The sequence below is a fragment of the Thamnophis sirtalis genome, unplaced genomic scaffold, assembly GCF_051295495.1.
Source record: "Thamnophis sirtalis isolate CommonGarterSnake01/CBP01778 unplaced genomic scaffold, rThaSir2_p1.2 scaffold_11, whole genome shotgun sequence".
NCBI classification, from domain to species: Eukaryota; Metazoa; Chordata; class Lepidosauria; order Squamata; family Natricidae; genus Thamnophis; species Thamnophis sirtalis.
This window is the reverse complement of record NW_028261391.1, coordinates 44,357,999-44,375,879: the sequence shown is the minus strand read 5'-3', so window position 1 is coordinate 44,375,879 and position 17,881 is coordinate 44,357,999. Positions and strand designations below refer to the sequence as shown.

Genomic DNA, 17,881 nt, shown 5'->3' with positions numbered 1-17,881 from the left:
GCTCTCCATTTTGAGAGAGGATCATCACTTGTTTTAATTGGCTTAAAAACAATATGAATAAAAGGGTTTTAGGTAGCTGTGTCAAGATGTGTGTCTAAAGGATCATCAGAACATCCTGCTTCTTCAGGATCAAAGATGCCCCAGGAACCATTTGTGGAGAGATGAACATGATGACATTATCTTCAACCTGCCCCTGGTGTTCCACAAAGGCAACTTCCTTTTGCCTTTTCTTGCTTCTCATCAAAAATGTCTTCCACAAGTACATGTGATGCTTGTGGAACTTCATTTCATTGTGGACAATGAATTATTTAATAGACCACCTTAATTACTTAATAGATGTTGTAGAGGGCATACCTCCTCCCCTCTGATCACGGATCATTGCCCTCCATGACCATTTCATCTGGGGCTGGTGAGCTGCCTGCCCTTCAAAAGGAATGTCTCCCATAATACCACCCCTTTCAGTTTATGAGGTATATTTTAGATCTTACTTAGATGCTTTAGCTATATAAATATATCAGAATTTTGGAATATAAATATACTGCTTCCAGGGATCATTGGTGATCATTTGTGTATTTCCAAATAGCTCATGAATTTTAGTGAGTGTAAGAAGATGAAGTGATAGTTGCTTTTATCTTTTAGCCCCGCCTTCAATTTACAGGGCTATATTCCACATAAATGCAGCAAGGCAGTGCCATTTGTCTGTTTTAATGCTATTTTGGGTACTCCATGGGAGACTTCTGGGTGCAGTGGCCATTTCCTACTTAGCCTTACACATGAGGGATTTTTGGAATCTAGGGTAAAATTCACAAAGAGCAGGTGCCATCCGGATCTGAGAAAGCAGTCGAAGTAATCCTGCTTTATTGGACAACCTTTTTCCTCTGGATGATTAAATTAGACCAACACTATCATAATGAGTCACCTGACTGTGAAATGGACTAAAAGATCAGTGAATACAATATATTATGGCACAATATGGCAACATTGACATGGCTTATCTGTTAAAAGGAGAAAATGTTACTTTAACACTGGAATAGATAGTTTTAAGCTGCCTCAACTATGGGCTCGGGATGAGGTGAAGATATAACAGTAACAAAAGGTTGCCAGGAGATGCTCATTCATGGTGAAATGCAAGCCAGGAAAGGCCTAGACTTCTACCTTTACCTGGCATATCTGTGATACTTTGGATTTGATTCATTCATTTCTTCTGAATATTGTGTCAGGTTCAACTGAATGGAGGTTGGTGGGCATTATTAGCATGATGTGAGAGGCACATTACATGAAAGCAATATTTGTATTGGGGTTCACATTTGTCTAACAGCAGATGGATGTGGACAAAATAATTATTCAAACTGCTTTAAATCCATCTGCTGTTTGAGATTTTACCGTAATTTCTTTGTGTTCCTGATAAATGATTCTTATAATGCACTGATAGCCTGGCTATGCCTACATAGTTCATCTCTGCGTGACATTAATCTACCCAATTCTGCTACTTGAAAAATGATTATATAATCGGAGTAGTATTGGAATTAATGGTGAAATATGTACACGCATATACAAAACAATTATACAGCTCTTTAACTTACGCTTACTTTGTAGTTGCTAATGTGTAATAAGTGATGGATGGAATAAGGAAATGAACAATAACTCTGATTAGGATACAAAAGTTCCCAGAAGAGCTTTTAGCTTAGAACTCATGGATAAATATTCTCTATTTTTCACAATGCATAATTAGATTCAGAGCTTCAAGAAAGTATCATCTCTCAACAGATTGCATCTGTTTTAGAGAAGAATTAATTATTCAGTGTGGCTAAATAGATTCCCACCAGTCCAACTTCCAGGGTGGTGTTTTTTTTTTGGTGGGCGAGCAGGGGGAAATGCTGATGAAGCTTTTAGGAAGCAACAGTGATTGTTTTGCTACTGTTCTCATACACCCTTATTCTCAAGTTTTTTATTTGGAAGAATTGTGAGTTGTTTCTTATCTGAGAAATCCAAATAATGGCAAGATCATATATCATATATCACATATTCTTGTACTTAGAAGACCCTAAGGTTTCTTGAATTGTCCTTCAAAAGAACTAGGAAGACCTCTGTCTTTGAATAAATAACACTAGTCTAAACACCCTAGCAGTCTGAACTTGACACAGTAAGCTTGATCAGCTCAGATGCAGTTCTAGCCTGTCTCCCCAGTAGATGCTGAGATCATTACTTGGCCCAACTAGATGGTGAGAGAGAGAGTGAAAATGCACTCTACCATCTGCCTGCCCTGTTTGCTACCTGTTTCCTCACACACTGAGGCCTCCAGCAGAGGATTACCCAGGATTGAATCAGTTGCTTGAGCTCAGGAGCTCATCCCTGGTGGGCTGCCTGCCAAAATTTTGCTCCAGAAAAAAACTGCCCCTCTCGGTGGTCTTGGGACTAAGTGCATCCCACTTTGAATTTTTGTGCTTTGTTAAATCAATGTTAAAACCTTCATTAAATGTTAAAGATAGAATACACATTCACAAAGAACTGAGCAAAATAAAATAACAACAACAAAACAACAACAATAATCATAATAATAGAATAGAATTCTTTATTGGCCAAGTGTGATTGGACACACAAGGAATTTGTCTTTGCTGCATAAACTCTCAGAGTACATAAAAAGACAAGATACATTCGTCAATAATCATAAGGTACAACACGTAATGATAGTCATAGGGTACAAATAAGCAATCAGGAAACAATATAAATCGTAATGGGAAGGAATCCCTTTCTGTATTATTGTAGGCATGGGTTTGTGTATATTACATACATACATACATACATACATACATACATACATACATACATACATACAACTTTACAAGTTTGAAAAGGCAACGTGATTCACCTGCAATCAAAGGCTCCGATCGGAAGGCAGCAGGGGAAGTGGGGGGGATATGGCAGAGGAGCTGCTTTCAAGCCTTTGGAAAATATATCCAATCCAACTTCTGTGTTGTTTGTGTTTGTTTGAGAGTGAGTGAGTGAGAGAGGGATCCAACTTCTCTGTGTGCGTGTGTCTGTTTGAGAGAGGGGGAGGGAGGGAGAAAGGGAGGAAGGAGGGAGAGGGAGAAGAAAAAGAATGGGAAAACTTATTTTGCAAGGGGAAAAGTGCTGTCGCTTTAAATCGGAATTGAGCATGCCTGGCTGTGGAATTCTGGGAGTTGAAGTCCACAAGTCTAAAAAAATTGCTGCCTCACCAGCCATAAAGCTCACCGCATGTCACTATCATTCATACATACATACATACATACATACATACATACATACATACATACATAGAGAGACAGAGAGAGAGACAGAGAGAGAGAGATTGAGACAAAGACAGAGACAGAGAGACAGAGAGAGATAGGACCTGGCGCCTGGTTTGTAGAACAGCCTCTCTCTGAGGGTGACTGCCCATTCCACCAGGTTAGGTGGACTGAGCATACTACAGATCCCTTCCCTTAAATGTTGCCATTTGGTCCTTTTACATGGTTCCCCCTACCCTTTGGAATAGCCCTGTCCTTGAGATTCAGAGAAGTCACCTTATTAGCCTTCCAAAGGGCTGTGAAGACCTGGTTTTTGGTCCAGGATTGAAACTAGGGCAGCAGTAAACCTAGCAAATATAAGTCTGTGTAGAGCTAATGGAATATTGCAGCACTGTGATGGAGAAATATGATCTGGTTGGTTTTATTCTGCTTTTATTGGTTATTATTGTGAGCTGAATAGGATAATCATGTATACAATGGACAGATATGTTTCTAAATAAACAAGAAAATTCATCTTGGGCCATGAAAAAAAAAGAGAAGTAGATTGATGATTATGCTTCATTTCCTTTCAGGTTATAGCCTAATCGAGGAAGTCAAGGTGGCAATGATTGTGGCTTCTCCAACTTAGAAAACAGGTCAGTTGCTGATAAAACATACTTTGTCCAACATTTAATCCTGAGTGATCGTGCTGATCTGGTGTGTATTTCAGATATCTGCTTGAAAGAAAAGGTTAGGTTCAGCTCTGCCAGATTTGTCTTCTGAGTTATTTTATAGTATAACAGGCTGAAAATGAAAAGTTTAAAGGCGACGTACCATACGCTATAGAAATTCCATCTTGCTGATGAGATGTTTCATTTGGCACTTTGCCAAATGCTATGTTTGGATGGAGAGGATAGCACTGAGATAGCAATACAGTCCCAGATACTGTGCAGCCCTTAACCATCATGAATAGGTTCCTTTTTCTTCTCCATGTAGTGATGTTTCACTATAACAAGTAAGGTGCTAGGAAGTATAGATACCTGGGGCATAGTGTACAAATCATTTATTTTTCCTCCTGTAGAAAAAAATATCTCAGAAATAAAATGACGGAACAAAATTTCTGCTTCAAGAAAGGAGTTGCAGACCATGGTGAATTTGTTAATGGGAATCTCTTATTCATGGATCTAAAGGCAGAAGTGTTGCTATAGAAACCACACCATATCCCTTTCTGCCAGCTGGAGAAGACTTGTGGTTAACAACATGAATGGAATGACAGACATGTGGCACAGGAATAGATGTACTGGGTTGGTCTATGAGACAGTTGCAGAAAGAGAAAAGGAGGGACCAAGTAGCTTTTGGTGGTGCATTGGCACAACATGCTGATTAAACCAGGTTATCCAAAGTAACCCAATTATTTCAATTTCTGGAACATATGGAAGCACATACCAGCCAATCACATTTTACAAAGTAGCAACCCTCATTGCCCTTATTCTTTAATAGAGTTCCAATGTCTGCTGCATTATTGGTTATTCTGTAGCTATGTAAGATTCCTTCTCTACATTCTATAATAGCAGCTGCAGTGAAGTATGCCTTGTAGTAGCATCTATAAACTAAATAGTGTGGCTTGAGCCCAGGACGTAGGCATAACTTTGTGCTATAAGACACTGTTGCTGGTAGATTTCCTTTTTTACATGGGGCCACTGATTTGTGAGGCATATTTCCTTACCAAAGGCAGCTTACGTTGTACAGTGAAACTTGTTTTTAAACAGTCACATCTTTAGGAAAATGGTAAGCGCCAAAGAAAAGTCCTCTGTGTTCAGCTTTGTAATCTGAGCTGCAGAAAGATTTATTTCTTACCGAACTATAACACAGTGATTTAAGATATAAAAATCACAATTAATATAAGAATTTTCCTTTCTCATTCTACATTCCTATTCAGTGTGCACTGTCCACAGGGCCCATCGCAACCAAGTGTTTAATCATTGCTTCATAATTAAAACATACATCCTTTCCCTGTGCTGTTCCCAGACCTGCTTTTTTCTTAGAGCATTCACAGGGATAAGGAGAGTGAGGGATGCAACATGCATCATAATGTCACCATACAATTGGCAGAAATTACATCTGACACTTTGCACCATGATATGACTGGCATAAATGACATTATTCATGCTAATGTGCATATGCTGCATATGACACCATTGTAATGTCTACTATCCACCTTCCCTAGCTCAGGCAGTCCCAACCATCCTATCTCTTTCTTTCCAGATTGTGATCTGAATATGTTTTTAAAGTCCAGACTTATTTCTTCTGCAGTTTTCTTGGCAACAGCAAGGATCATTGCCTTTGCTTCCCAGACTAGCCTGCAGGTCTACCATAACTTGATAGTCTTTTATAAAATAGGATCAACAGAACAAAAGAAATAGAAAAGCAGTTTTAGAGCAAAGTTCGCAGCACAGCAAATAAAAAGAAAGTTAAAAATAACAAATTCAATACATAATAGTCACTGTAAGCAACATGTGGGCCCAGGGTCATAAGCAGCTTCTCTACATTCTATAATAGCAGCTGCAATGAAGTATGCCCTATTTTGAGTTCTTTGACTATAATTGCTACAAATCAGAGCCTCTATTTTTTGCTGTTTTAAGGCAGGAAATGCATAAAAAAGATAGCATACTTCTAAATTAAGTTTAACAGATTTAAAATAAGCAATGCTTCTTTTTCATCTAGAGAAAAACAGAAAACCGAAGCCTTATTGACATGTACAGTAAAGCCTCCCTTTGCCTTGCCTACAGTTGTTCTCCCTTCCTCCTCTTCACAAATGTTGAAGGAAGCCTCCAGGCATAGAAAATTCTAAAGCTTTTCTTTGGCACTATTCACTTGCTAGACAAGATGGAAGCAGAACTCCTAATGAGATGCATGTCTAGCTTATATATTAATAATGATGCCCAACCCTGATTAGTCAAACAGCAATGAGATTTTAGAGCTTTCAAGAGCATCCTATCTTTTTATAACAGAGGTCACAATAATTTAAACAGTTCAGTGACTGTGAGGGAACAAAACGAATTGCTTAACTAGACAGAAGATGAAAATAGACAGAAAGAAGTATGTAAAGCTTCTGATACTAAACAATTGCAGGGCATAAGTATGAGATTGAATGCAGATTTCCATTTCCTGAGAACCTCAGTTTTCATGTTCAAAGAGGGGTGGGGGAAGCCTTTTCATGTGAAAATAAGACCTAGAAAACATCAGATATGTAACTGATGAGAATTCCAAAGCCATATGGAGGTTATAATGAAGTTTAAGGAAAAGAGTCTACACTATCACACACTACTGTTATTCCAATCCACTCTTTGCAGAATTATGCAAACTAAGCAAAGGCATTAAAATAACTAAATTTGATTAATTAATATAGACCATGGAATTAATTGCCTTGTGTTATGGAATGCTGGTCTCTTTACTGTTTCTCTGTAAAATTTAAGAAACTATATCTTAGATTTACATTAGCACAGCAAATTAATCAATCTGACTTTTTTTTTTTAAAAAAAAACCAGTTCTTCTTTGGCCCTGAGGACAGCTATGCGACAGCTGCTGTTGGGCTTTCACCAGATCAAAAAAGAATTCTGGAAGTGGGAGCAGTCTCGGCACTTTCCAGAGAAACACTGCAGTTCAAAGCCTCAGAAATATAAGGGTGAAAAGTGCTGCCAAGCAGCTTGCTTGTTTGCTTGCAAGCTCCTGCAAAAGACAAGCAGGAAATGAACGTCAGCTGAGTTCTTTTCCTAGCTCTGGCAGCTCCGCCTCTCACAGTCCCTCCCCTGAGTTTGAGCTGGATCTTGTCCTTCCAACATGGGGATGCAGAGGAGGGGGGGTGCAGCTCCCACTTAAAGCTGTTGATCCCCTCCCCTTATGATGCCACTAACTGAGCCAGCCTGTGCAAGGAAGCTGAGCTACCAACTGAGGGATCAGCTTGGGAAATGGTCGTCAACGCTAGATGAGATGCTGGCCTCCAGTTCCTGTTTTTCAAATAGCAAGTTTCAGGACCAAGGATAGCAACCACCCGCTCTGCGTCTATTTCCCACCGCAGGCGCCACCACAGCGCAGCAGACTGAATTTCGCCCCCGCTGGCAGCAGCTTCGAGATTTGAGCGCTTCCTCTGACTACAACACCAGGGACAGCGCCTTTTCTGTGAAAGCAGTCTTCTTCCTCACCGAATTGCTATCGTCACAGCTTGTCTCCCCTGTGGAGGAACAGCACTGAGCCACGTTGGTGAAACATGGCAACTGAGGTGAGCAACGCCGGCAAGGTAGAACACACATCTTCTGGAGGCTGTGGCTCTGCCGAATCGTTGGAGCTGCAGTCAGATTTTCCTGGGTTGTGCTTGTTTTCTCTGATGCTGCAGGAAGCTTTAAACCAGGCACCCTAATGTTAGCTGTTATTGGTTGTTGTCGCCTCATGTTCCTTGGTTTGTTGTGCTGAGGATTGCTTGCATTTCCTGAGTTTGTTTTTTTGCAGCAATTGTACAGGAAAGAAAGAAAAGAAGTAAAAAAAAAACCCGATGGTCTTTGAGGGCTAAGAATACCATCACTCACTCCAAAGTTAATTGCCTGATTTCCACCCCCACCACCCCCAAGGCAGACAATTGTTAAGAGGAGCAGGTGGCCCTTTGCTCAGCAGTGAATCAATGGATTTCCCTGAACACATGGGAGACACCCATAGACAGAAAACCAGAAGCCCGTGGGAGACTCCTCAGTTGGACTGTGCTAGCAGCCCAGTCAATAGCCATGCTTGATAGTTATTGTGGTGTTATGAATCTTGAGAGAACAAGGTTGGACCTGTCTTATGACTGATGCTTTGGATTTAGTTTCAGTTATACCTTTTGTGAACAGGGAAGAAAGAAATACAAGAGCTATGCTTTTCTAGAATAAATGGATGTTCCATTATTCAGATTAATCAATTATGGACTCAGAGGCAAGTCCATAATATGATTTTTTTTTTGGTTAAGATAAGGTTAAAAATGCAGTAGGAGTAGAAGGGAAAGAAATTATGAAGTGTTTTCTCTAATGGTGCTATATTCTGGTTTCAAAACTCTTTCAAAGTCAGCCCTTATCAAGAATCCCATCCTTCAGTGATTTTTTTCACAATCATTATTGCTCTTGTCCCATATTTCCCATGTTCCAATTTCAACTAGTAAAATCATGTTTGTCAATAAAAGATGTGTCCCTAAACAGGAGAATTGATCTGAGTCAGATCACAAATAGCTAAAAGCTTGCTTGTTGCTAGGGGAAGGGCAGCAGTTCCTGAGGGCATGGAAGGGTGGGTGGCAGGAAGCACAAAGGACTTGTGAGGTATCTCAGGATATCTCACAAGTCCTAAGGATATCTCAGTGAGATATCCTTAGACCATGAAATAAAGAAAGTACATAAGTACATAAATTCATTCTCCCTCCCTTCCTCCTCCCCCCGCTCTCTCGCACACATACACATTGGCAAAATAATACTGTAGGTACTTGTTTTTATAGTTATCTAACTTCAAATTTCTTCCACTCCTAAAGTAATTTCAATCTTCAATTTCTGCTCTTGGGTGTCTATGTAGATTCTCAGTCATCCAGGTCATGGTTGTCCCAAAGGTGCTTTTTCAAGAGGCAACTGGGCACCAGAAAGTCCAGCTGCCTCTTGAAAAAGCACCTTTGGGACTTCTGTTCTTGTAAGATTTCCATTTAAACACAGAATAAGATAAATACTGGGTCCAAGGGTTACCTTCACATTCAGTACATCTATTAGTTTTCTAAATACTTAGGAAGTTTTATCAAACTAGATGATCTCATATTTAAACTAATAAAACTTGTTGGATCTTTAAGAATATAAAAACAGCTTTCCTGGCCCATTTTTTTGTCTAACATTATGATGTCATAACCTGTTATTTCATTTTGAACCATTTCAACTCTTAGAGTCAAGCAACATATAATGTAAGAAATAAACTTAAAGGCAGCAGCACTGAGTCTTCAACACTAATATTTCTTAAACTGCCCACCATGAATTGATTAAATAGCCATCATGTCATGGTAATGCTAATGCATTTTATATAAAATTCATATAAAATTCAATGCATCCTATTTTCAAATCATATTGCAACTGCTCCAAGTTTGATATCATCCACAACCTTAATCAACTCAATGCTTTTAATGCAACCACAGGCTAAGAAACTGAATCTTATAAGGCGATGTTTATTAAGTGAGCTCTTACAATGCAGAGGTTTCCCTCTATGGATGGGAAACGGAAATAATCCTATTGATTTAGGCTTGTCCTGTTTAATTGTGAATGTATTTCAACATGTTGTAATCACTTGAAGGCTATTATATGTACAACTACAGAGACAAAAATATATATTTTTAAATGTGAAATATCCAATAACATATCATCTTTGGTAACATGCTAGAACATCTTCATTCAGCTTGCTAGTTTAAATTATTTTCTATTTTGTGACCTTAGTTAGCAAAAGAACCCCCTCTCGTCTTAATAACCATATATTAGTCTAAGTGTAGATAGCTAATGCATATTTCAGTGTGTTGTGAAAACATGATTTTTACATTGGACTCAAATATAAATAATTGAGATTGAAATCCAGTTATGTCACCATTTAAACGTGATGCTTACTGGGTGACTTGAGGAAAACATCTTCTTTCAGCTTGACAGGCTCTATGATTATAATGAGAGCCAAACTCTGATGATCCCAATCAGAACTGAAATTGGACCATTCTATTTGAATGGGGTGGGCTTGGAGAACTAGAATTAAGGAATAGTGGAATATTGGTTTTCTGTATTTCCACCTCATAAAAGATCCTTTAATGTTTTGGGAGGGAGTAGCCTGGAAATGTATAATTAATCTGTTTGACTATTTTCATTATACTTTGATTAATTAAGAAGATATTTATCTAAATAATTAGGTAATAAGGTAATATTTTTCATTTAAAATGCACAAATTCAATTTTTAACTGAAGTGTACAGTATACTTAGAAGCACCTGCAGATAACCATCTGAAAAGCTTATATGAAAATAAATTCCACTTTGAAGATGGTGCCAAAATGACTCATGAAACATTATCTAAAAACAATTTCAGCATCCTATCCATATCCCATTAATATGCATTTTAATGCAGATATTGGTGATAGTTCCAATTGTTCCTATTACAGTATATACAATGATCAGTAACTACGTACATACATAGTTGAATGATCATCTGCCTTAGTGGGGCTGATGGTGTGAATCTCCACGGAGGCAGAAATCATTAAGTCTACTTAGGCCATTTATATTTTTTCTTAAACAATCCTGATAATTAAATAGCTTTCCAGTAGCTACAAGTACAACTGGTGATTCTTAAATGGTTAATTAAACAATTGAAATGTATAAGATTAAATGCTTTAAGATGTCTTTAACACCCGTACTCTTTTGCGAAGCTGAGTGCATTGCATTTGCTCCCTTACTATGTTATAGAACAGCATGTTTCCCCTGGACCTGTACACTTACTCTTTAACATTTACGCCCTGAGACGGCAAACAAAACAACCTACCAGTGTATAATTTATTTTGGGGAGAACTTTAGTATGCAATGAGATTAAGAGAGAATTATGTGTTGTCTCTGAATGAAAATGAAGAAAAGTACAAAGTGAAGCATAGAGCAATCCAGGAATGAAAAAAGTCCATGCGCTTGATCTGCAAGTATCAGAATACAATGTGAGGTCCCATCAGCTCTAGTGTATAGGAAGATTTCCCCATGTTGTAACTTCCTGATTTCAATTTTCTTCAGGTCCACAATCTCCAAGAACTGCGGAGGAGTGCTTCATTGGCTACCAAAGTTTTTATACAGCGAGACTACAGTGATGGGACTATCTGTCAATTCCAGACCAAATTCCCTCCTGAACTGGACAGTCGGGTACAATCTGTTATTTCATATGGTTCTCCTGGCTCACACACTATCACAAACTTTTATATCAAACCAATGAGTAGACTAGAGCTCAGATTAAGCTATGATGTCCCATTAACATTCTATGAATGTTTCAGTGACTTCCTTATTTTATTTATTTAAAGAACTTATATGCTGCCTACTTCACCTAGGCAACTCAACCTATTAAAGCACATTAAATTTTTCCCCACCAAGGGACCATAATCACCTATAAAATTAAACCACTTGAATCAACTCCACCCTACCTCAATACCTGGGGAAAGAGTCATCTCTTTGGGGCCTTCTGGAAGGCTACTAGGATGCTACTTCCCCTCCCCCAATTTCAGTCGGGAAGCTGTTGCAAAGGAATGGAGCAGCTCCAACAAAGAGACACCTCCAGGCCCCACTGAATTTATTGTAGGTGTACTTTTTTGTGGAAGGGCTGAAGTAGCAAAGTAGGAACCAAAGAATTTCAGACTAGACAGGACTGTTATGTAAGGAGGATGCAGTTCTCCTCCACATTCCTGTCTGAGAAAAAGAACAACAAAATGTCTGTTGCTACAGAAGAGTCTTAGGATTTAATTCCTGGGCATATTCACCCACCCATTCATACAAGGTTGTATTTCTGCATTCTGTCATAGCTGTTCTTTTGCACAGACGGAGTGTGTAAAAATGTTCTTACCTAACCCGCATTGAGTCCTTTAGGTTCTACTGTTAGCTAGTAACAGAGTGCGAAGGGGTTGGATTAAGCATCTGAGGAGTTGTGAATAAATCTGACACTTTGAAGGATTTTTCCTAACCTGTTAACTGGACCAATCACACATTAACTATACAGTAGCAGAGTCATTTCTTTAAAAGAAAATGTTCGCACATAAATGGATATTTCTTACAACATATCTTATTTTGATTTGGCAATGTCTCTGTTCCGCCTTTTGGCATTTCCATAAAGGAGAACGTCATAGTCATAAAAATGACATGCTGCACATCACTATTATGTGGTTTCCTTTCTTTTTCCCTCCCAAAGATTGAGCGGCAATTTTTTGAGGAAACTGTGAAGACACTGAACAATTTCTATGCGGAGGCTGAGAAAATTGGGGGCAGCTCTTATCTGGAGGGATGTCTGGCCTGTGCAACAGCCTATTTCATCTTCCTTTGCATGGAGACCCACTATGAGAAGGTTTGGAGACATAAGAGAAGATTTACAATAGTCCATATCATAAGTGTTTATTATACTGTATTAAGGGCTCCCAACGTAGGGAAAACAATATCAAGCTAACTATTTTAATTTTACAAGTTACTGAAATAACATGCAGTGGCCAAGCAATTTGCCCTCATTTGCACTGCATATCATGTAATGATACATATCATACATATACATATACATATACATATACATATACATATACATATACATATACATATACATATACATATACATATACATATACATATACATATACATATACATATACATATACATATACATATACATATACATATACATATACATATACATATACATATACATATACATATACATATATATATATATATACATATACATATCATATATATATACGTATACATACATACATATATATATATATATATATATATATATATATATATATATATATATATATATATATATATATATATATATGTATATTACATTTATACAGCTGTTTTTTTAAACCTACTGTATTCTGTGTAAATGAGTCCCATTATATGATCATACTTGTCTATACAAGGTTTACATCTATGTACAATCCATTAATAAGTGGCAAGTGCAACCAGATCTTCAATTCATTGAATAAATGGAGCCATACATTTAATTTTCCAATGCTGCAAGATCAGTCTTTAGTCATAGTAAGAGTCCAGAGAATCCATTTATATTGTCCATATGTTAAATCCAGCTATTAGACAGATAGTTCAAAAGGATATTATCCTCTAAAAAGTGTAGTTTTTGTCAGGCTGACTTAAAGTGCTACCATCCTATTACTGATAGAAGTCTACACTAGTATAAAATCAATTTTATACAGTCCTGCCACAGGCAAAGTGCTGGCAAAGAAGGTTACTTTTATCTATGATCCACAGATATGTTAAGGAGAACAGATATGGATTCCTTGGACTTTGCTTGACTTACACCCTACAAATGCAAGGTGACTGGAGGGAGAAGTGGGCTTTAGTAGATGATGGATCTATCCTACCTCAATCTGGATTTGTGTTTTGCACTTTAGCACTTTAGCACTTTATCCTGCGTGACAAAAGCTACAACTTTCAGAGGATAATATTGATATAGGTTTAAGTGCTATTTTGGATACATTTTAATAGGGTTCCAAACTGATATTATTTTTGGGATAGTACAAAACCCATATTCAGAAGGAGGATGACTATTATCTGATAAGGCATGGAAAGAACTGCACTATAAAGCAGGAGAGGAGGGAGGGATGGTTGGGTGAACCAAGGAAAGTCCCTAAAATAGTGAATATGAAGACAAAATATGAGAAATAAGTGCAATTAACAGTGAGCCAGGATTATTATTATTTGTTCATTTTTATAATAATGCACAATTTCTAAGAGTACTTGGAACTTGTTTAATAACTTTCTTCTCAACTTTGTGCTATATGTTATCTGGGAACATGAAATTGGTACTAATCTGGTTCTGATTGGTTCACTAATTATTTCTTCAGGTTCTGAAGAAAATTTCCAAGTATATCCAGGAGCAGAATGAGAAGATTTATGCTCCACGAGGACTTCTGCTGACTGACCCGGTGGAGCGGGGCATGAGAGTTGTATCCTTCTTGGTTGATGCCAGGGATGAAAATAGAATACATTACTGCCCAAAACTAGGTAGCTAGTTCTGATTTATGCTATAGACACACCTTATAACCTGCACTATTATTTTCCTATCCCTACTGAGATTTGGAATCATGTGGATATTATTTATTTTTCAATTTTTTAAATGATAATGATAGTGATTCCCAAAGGGTCTCACATTCACAACAGGATACAATACATGACTTAATGAGTGCAACAATGATGTACTGCAGTGGTTCCCAAACTTGGCAACTTTAAGACTTGTGGACTTCAACTCCCAGAATTCTGCTGGCTGGAGAATTCTGGGAGTTGAAGTCCACAAGTCTTAAAGTTGCCAAGTTTGGGAACCACTGATGTACTGTAATGGTCTAGGAATGGGGAGAACTTGGTTCAAGTCCACCTTTAACAATAGATGTCAGATAAAACATACACTGTACATTTTTGCACAATGCACACTTGATCTGAGTAGCTATCACCTAACTTTACCATGAAGGGAAATGAAGTGTTAAGTAAATTTTGCATCGTTTTGAGTTCATTATTGTTATCCCGCATTGGCTCATCTCTCCCAGGAAAAATGCATTTAAATTGGGTGTTGAAGTTAAGCTGTTTTCAGAACTTGCAACAAAATTAAAGCTAAGGTTAGCATACTCTGTGCATGGAGCTGCTAAGATTCCAAATATGTTATAGGAATTCAGAAGTTGAGTTCTTAGGAAGTGGACAGGCTACAGTAGTACCGTAGCTCTTCCTGGTTATCTGCCCTACAGAAGAGCTGGGCAAAAGAAGATGGACTCCATATTGACTGAAGACTTAACTATGCACTGGATTGCCAACTTGGGATTTGGCTATGATATGTATGTCAGCAACCAGTAGCTTGATTTGGGAACAAAAAAGAGGTAAGGTCATATCTCTCTCCCCCTACCTTCCCCACCTCTCTCAAAAACCAAAAAGATGTTTGTGTGTGTTTGTGTGTGTGTGTGTGTGTGTGTGTGTGTGTAAAAACAGTACAGTTGCATGAATGACATAATGTCTCCATACCTGCTTAGCCAACAACAATCTGACCTGCTGAGTTCCAGTAGAGCAGTGGTTCCCAAACTTGGCAACTTTAAGACTTGTGGACTTCAACTCCCAGAATTCTCCAGCCAGCTCCACAAGTCTTAAAGTTGCCAAGTTTGGGAACCACTGCAGTAGAGAAAGTATATTTGAGAGAGGGCCTCCTTAGCTGAGTGTGGTGGAGCAGGATTTTCATGGATTTGTTTGTTGTCCTTATCTTCTTGCTTTCAGATTGAGATTTCTATCTATGAAGATCGTTGCAGCAGTTCCAGCTCAGGCAGCACCAGCAGCACCAGCAGTGCTGGGGGAGGTGGGGGAGCAGGAGGCCGGTGACTGGCACAAAGTCCCGGCAGGGACTTGTACTGCCGGGACGATGGAGTCTCTGAGATTCGCAGGCTGCGCTATCAGAGCACCCGTTTCTGAGCTCCCCCAGGGGGGTCAGGATGCCAGCAAGGAGTATCATGACACCCCTGGGATTTATAATGGTCAGTGAAATCCTGGATCCCAGAGGATTCCTGACCTTGACTTGAGTGGCTGTTACCCCTGAAAGAGTTCAATTTCTGTGGCCGAAATCTTTATATCTTGAAATATTGGCACTTCCTGTATTGGAATTCCTGCAGACATGATGGCACCTGATTTTCCCAGATAGATTATTGCTCCAATTCTGTCCTCAATCTATGGGCTTATTATCTGAACCGGCTACAACTGCTAGCTGAAGTCAAGTGATCAGCAAATAGCAACCCAGCATAGCGAGCTGGGATGGAGTAGGCTGAAGAAACAGGATATTTTTTTTAAACCAAGTTATAATCCCATGACTGAGAGTTCCTGCCTAGTTCTTTAACAGGCTACCTGAGCTCCTGTCTTTGGGTGCTATGTATATTCCTTTCCTGAACTTCAGGCATGCTATATGCTTTGAATATTCAGTTGTCCATAGTGCTTCCACTTCAGTTGCCTGTATTCTCTCCTATACCTCCAGTGCTGGTACTTCCAAAACATGTCTTTTCACAGATGCTAGGATGTCTTCTATTCTTGAAAACCATAGAACTTGCCTTATGCTCTATTTCTTTCAGGGCACTAGAAAAGAATATAGAGCCACAGAAAGGAACGGCTCCTTAGTCTGGGACAGTAGCATGAATACTACTGAAGACTATAACTTCATCCAAATTTGGAAGTCTGCACCTCATTGATTCTGGCCAACTCCAAAAGATTTCAGTACAATTCTGGAATTATGGAGAGCACTAAAGATATTCTAAGCGTTAAAGGTGCATTGTGGGTAGAGGGGGTGGGATAATGATTTATTTATTGCTTAACTTAGTCCAGCCCAAGAACTATACTTTAAGTATGTATATAAATATCTACTATAGCTCTAACTATTCAGACTTCATCCTGCCTCTGCCTCCAAGTTGGTACACAAAGTCACAAGAAAGACTATTTCCCCAAAGCTAATAGAGTAAGTGTTTTTCTCTATAGCTTTTAACTTACTCCCCAACACCGGTGTTTTGCAACATCACCTTATCACTTGTATGCACAAGTTGTTCCTTGTGGCATGTTTTCTCATCCTGTATATAGCTGTTTGGGCCCTATAAATATTTAAGAAACTCTGGGTATTGGTGCTTCAGTGCCATGTCTTTGAGTCTCTTGGTGCCACTTTGTGAAACAAGGTAGATCAAAAGAAGAGGATGCCAGGTTGTCCAATGAATCAGTATTCAAATCATGGATGAAGTTTGTCACTACCTCCAACAAAAAACAATAGATCCTTAAATACTTCCAATTTTTCACCTATTACACATCTGTCTCTGTATATGGTAGGCATATGCATGCTGAAAGCCTCAAAGAATAAAATTGTACACATGTCTAAGGATGGGAGAGTCTTAAGTTGAGTGCACACTAGGGCATTATTATTCACTGAATGCCTGGCCTAAGAAACTTTGCTGCAACTCATTGTCATTACTCAGGGGCATGGTGGGGCATCTGCTGAAAGCCCTGGTGCTAATAAAGATACATTGCCAATCATGCCATAGCCAGCATCAGTCCCCTGTCTGGTGCTTCTGTAGGATAGTTCTTGCGGCATCAGTAACTGTTTTCCCACTGTTTCTATCCATTGCTCCCCTTGTGACTCTCACCCTTCCTTGGCTTGGTGAACCTGCTTCCCACGTTTCTAGTAAAGTCTGAGCCATGCCAACTACGCCTGCTTGCTGTCATTGCTGTTGGCCATTCATCCATGGCACTTATGGATACACTGTAGAATGATGATTAAGGCAAGGCCTACAGCCTCTCCTAAAAGTTGGGGGAGAAAACAAAAAAAAGAGGACAGAATAGCTTATGTGAACCTTTAAAAATAAGAAAAAAATACAAGTTACAGATGGGACAGAAAGATGCCACATTAACTTTCATACTTATTGTAAGTACTCATGAGGCACAAGAGTGAAGGAGACATAAGAGATTGGAAGGGTCAATAAGTAACCAGCATGTGGCATCTTGCAGAGATTGTGGTAATAGAAATTATGGGAGATGTGGCTACTGGATTCCCAGATGAAACAGGGTCTCTTCAGCAGCAACCATGTTAAGGGTTCACTAACAACAGGAGATCACCTTGATTTCAGAATTGGATTTCCCTGAAAGTGAGAAAAGAATTGGAAATTGACCAAACCTTGTTCTCTGGGACTGGAACTGCAGAGGCTATGGCAGATGCATAGACATTAGGCCAGATGTACCCAGATGCCTTGAGCAGCTGCTCCTCATGCCATATGTTGGGTATCATTTTTGCCACATGAATCTGGTCATTACTCAACCCAATATGTCTCTACATGGTGATTTCTAACAATAAATGAC

General features: G+C 38.8%; 1 protein-coding gene across 2 annotated transcripts in view; it reads left to right on the top strand.

Moving 5' to 3' along the window:
- The window catches only part of GOLGA7B (golgin A7 family member B), a 23,948-nt gene extending 6,067 nt beyond the window's left edge, over positions 1 to 17,881 (top strand). The window contains exons 1-6 of one of the 2 annotated variants that reach the window (XM_087725710.1): positions 3,848 to 3,904; positions 7,327 to 7,527; positions 11,045 to 11,170; positions 12,204 to 12,356; positions 13,873 to 13,974; positions 15,281 to 17,881. In XM_087725710.1, the coding sequence (XP_087581836.1) occupies positions 7,516 to 7,527; positions 11,045 to 11,170; positions 12,204 to 12,356; positions 13,873 to 13,974; positions 15,281 to 15,382 (495 nt within the window). In that variant the 5' untranslated portion in view covers positions 3,848 to 3,904; positions 7,327 to 7,515 and the 3' untranslated portion in view covers positions 15,383 to 17,881. Of the gene's footprint in view, positions 1 to 3,847; positions 3,905 to 7,326; positions 7,528 to 11,044; positions 11,171 to 12,203; positions 12,357 to 13,872; positions 13,975 to 15,280 lie in introns of those variants that run through there. The other variant, XM_087725709.1, reaches the window with a different exon arrangement.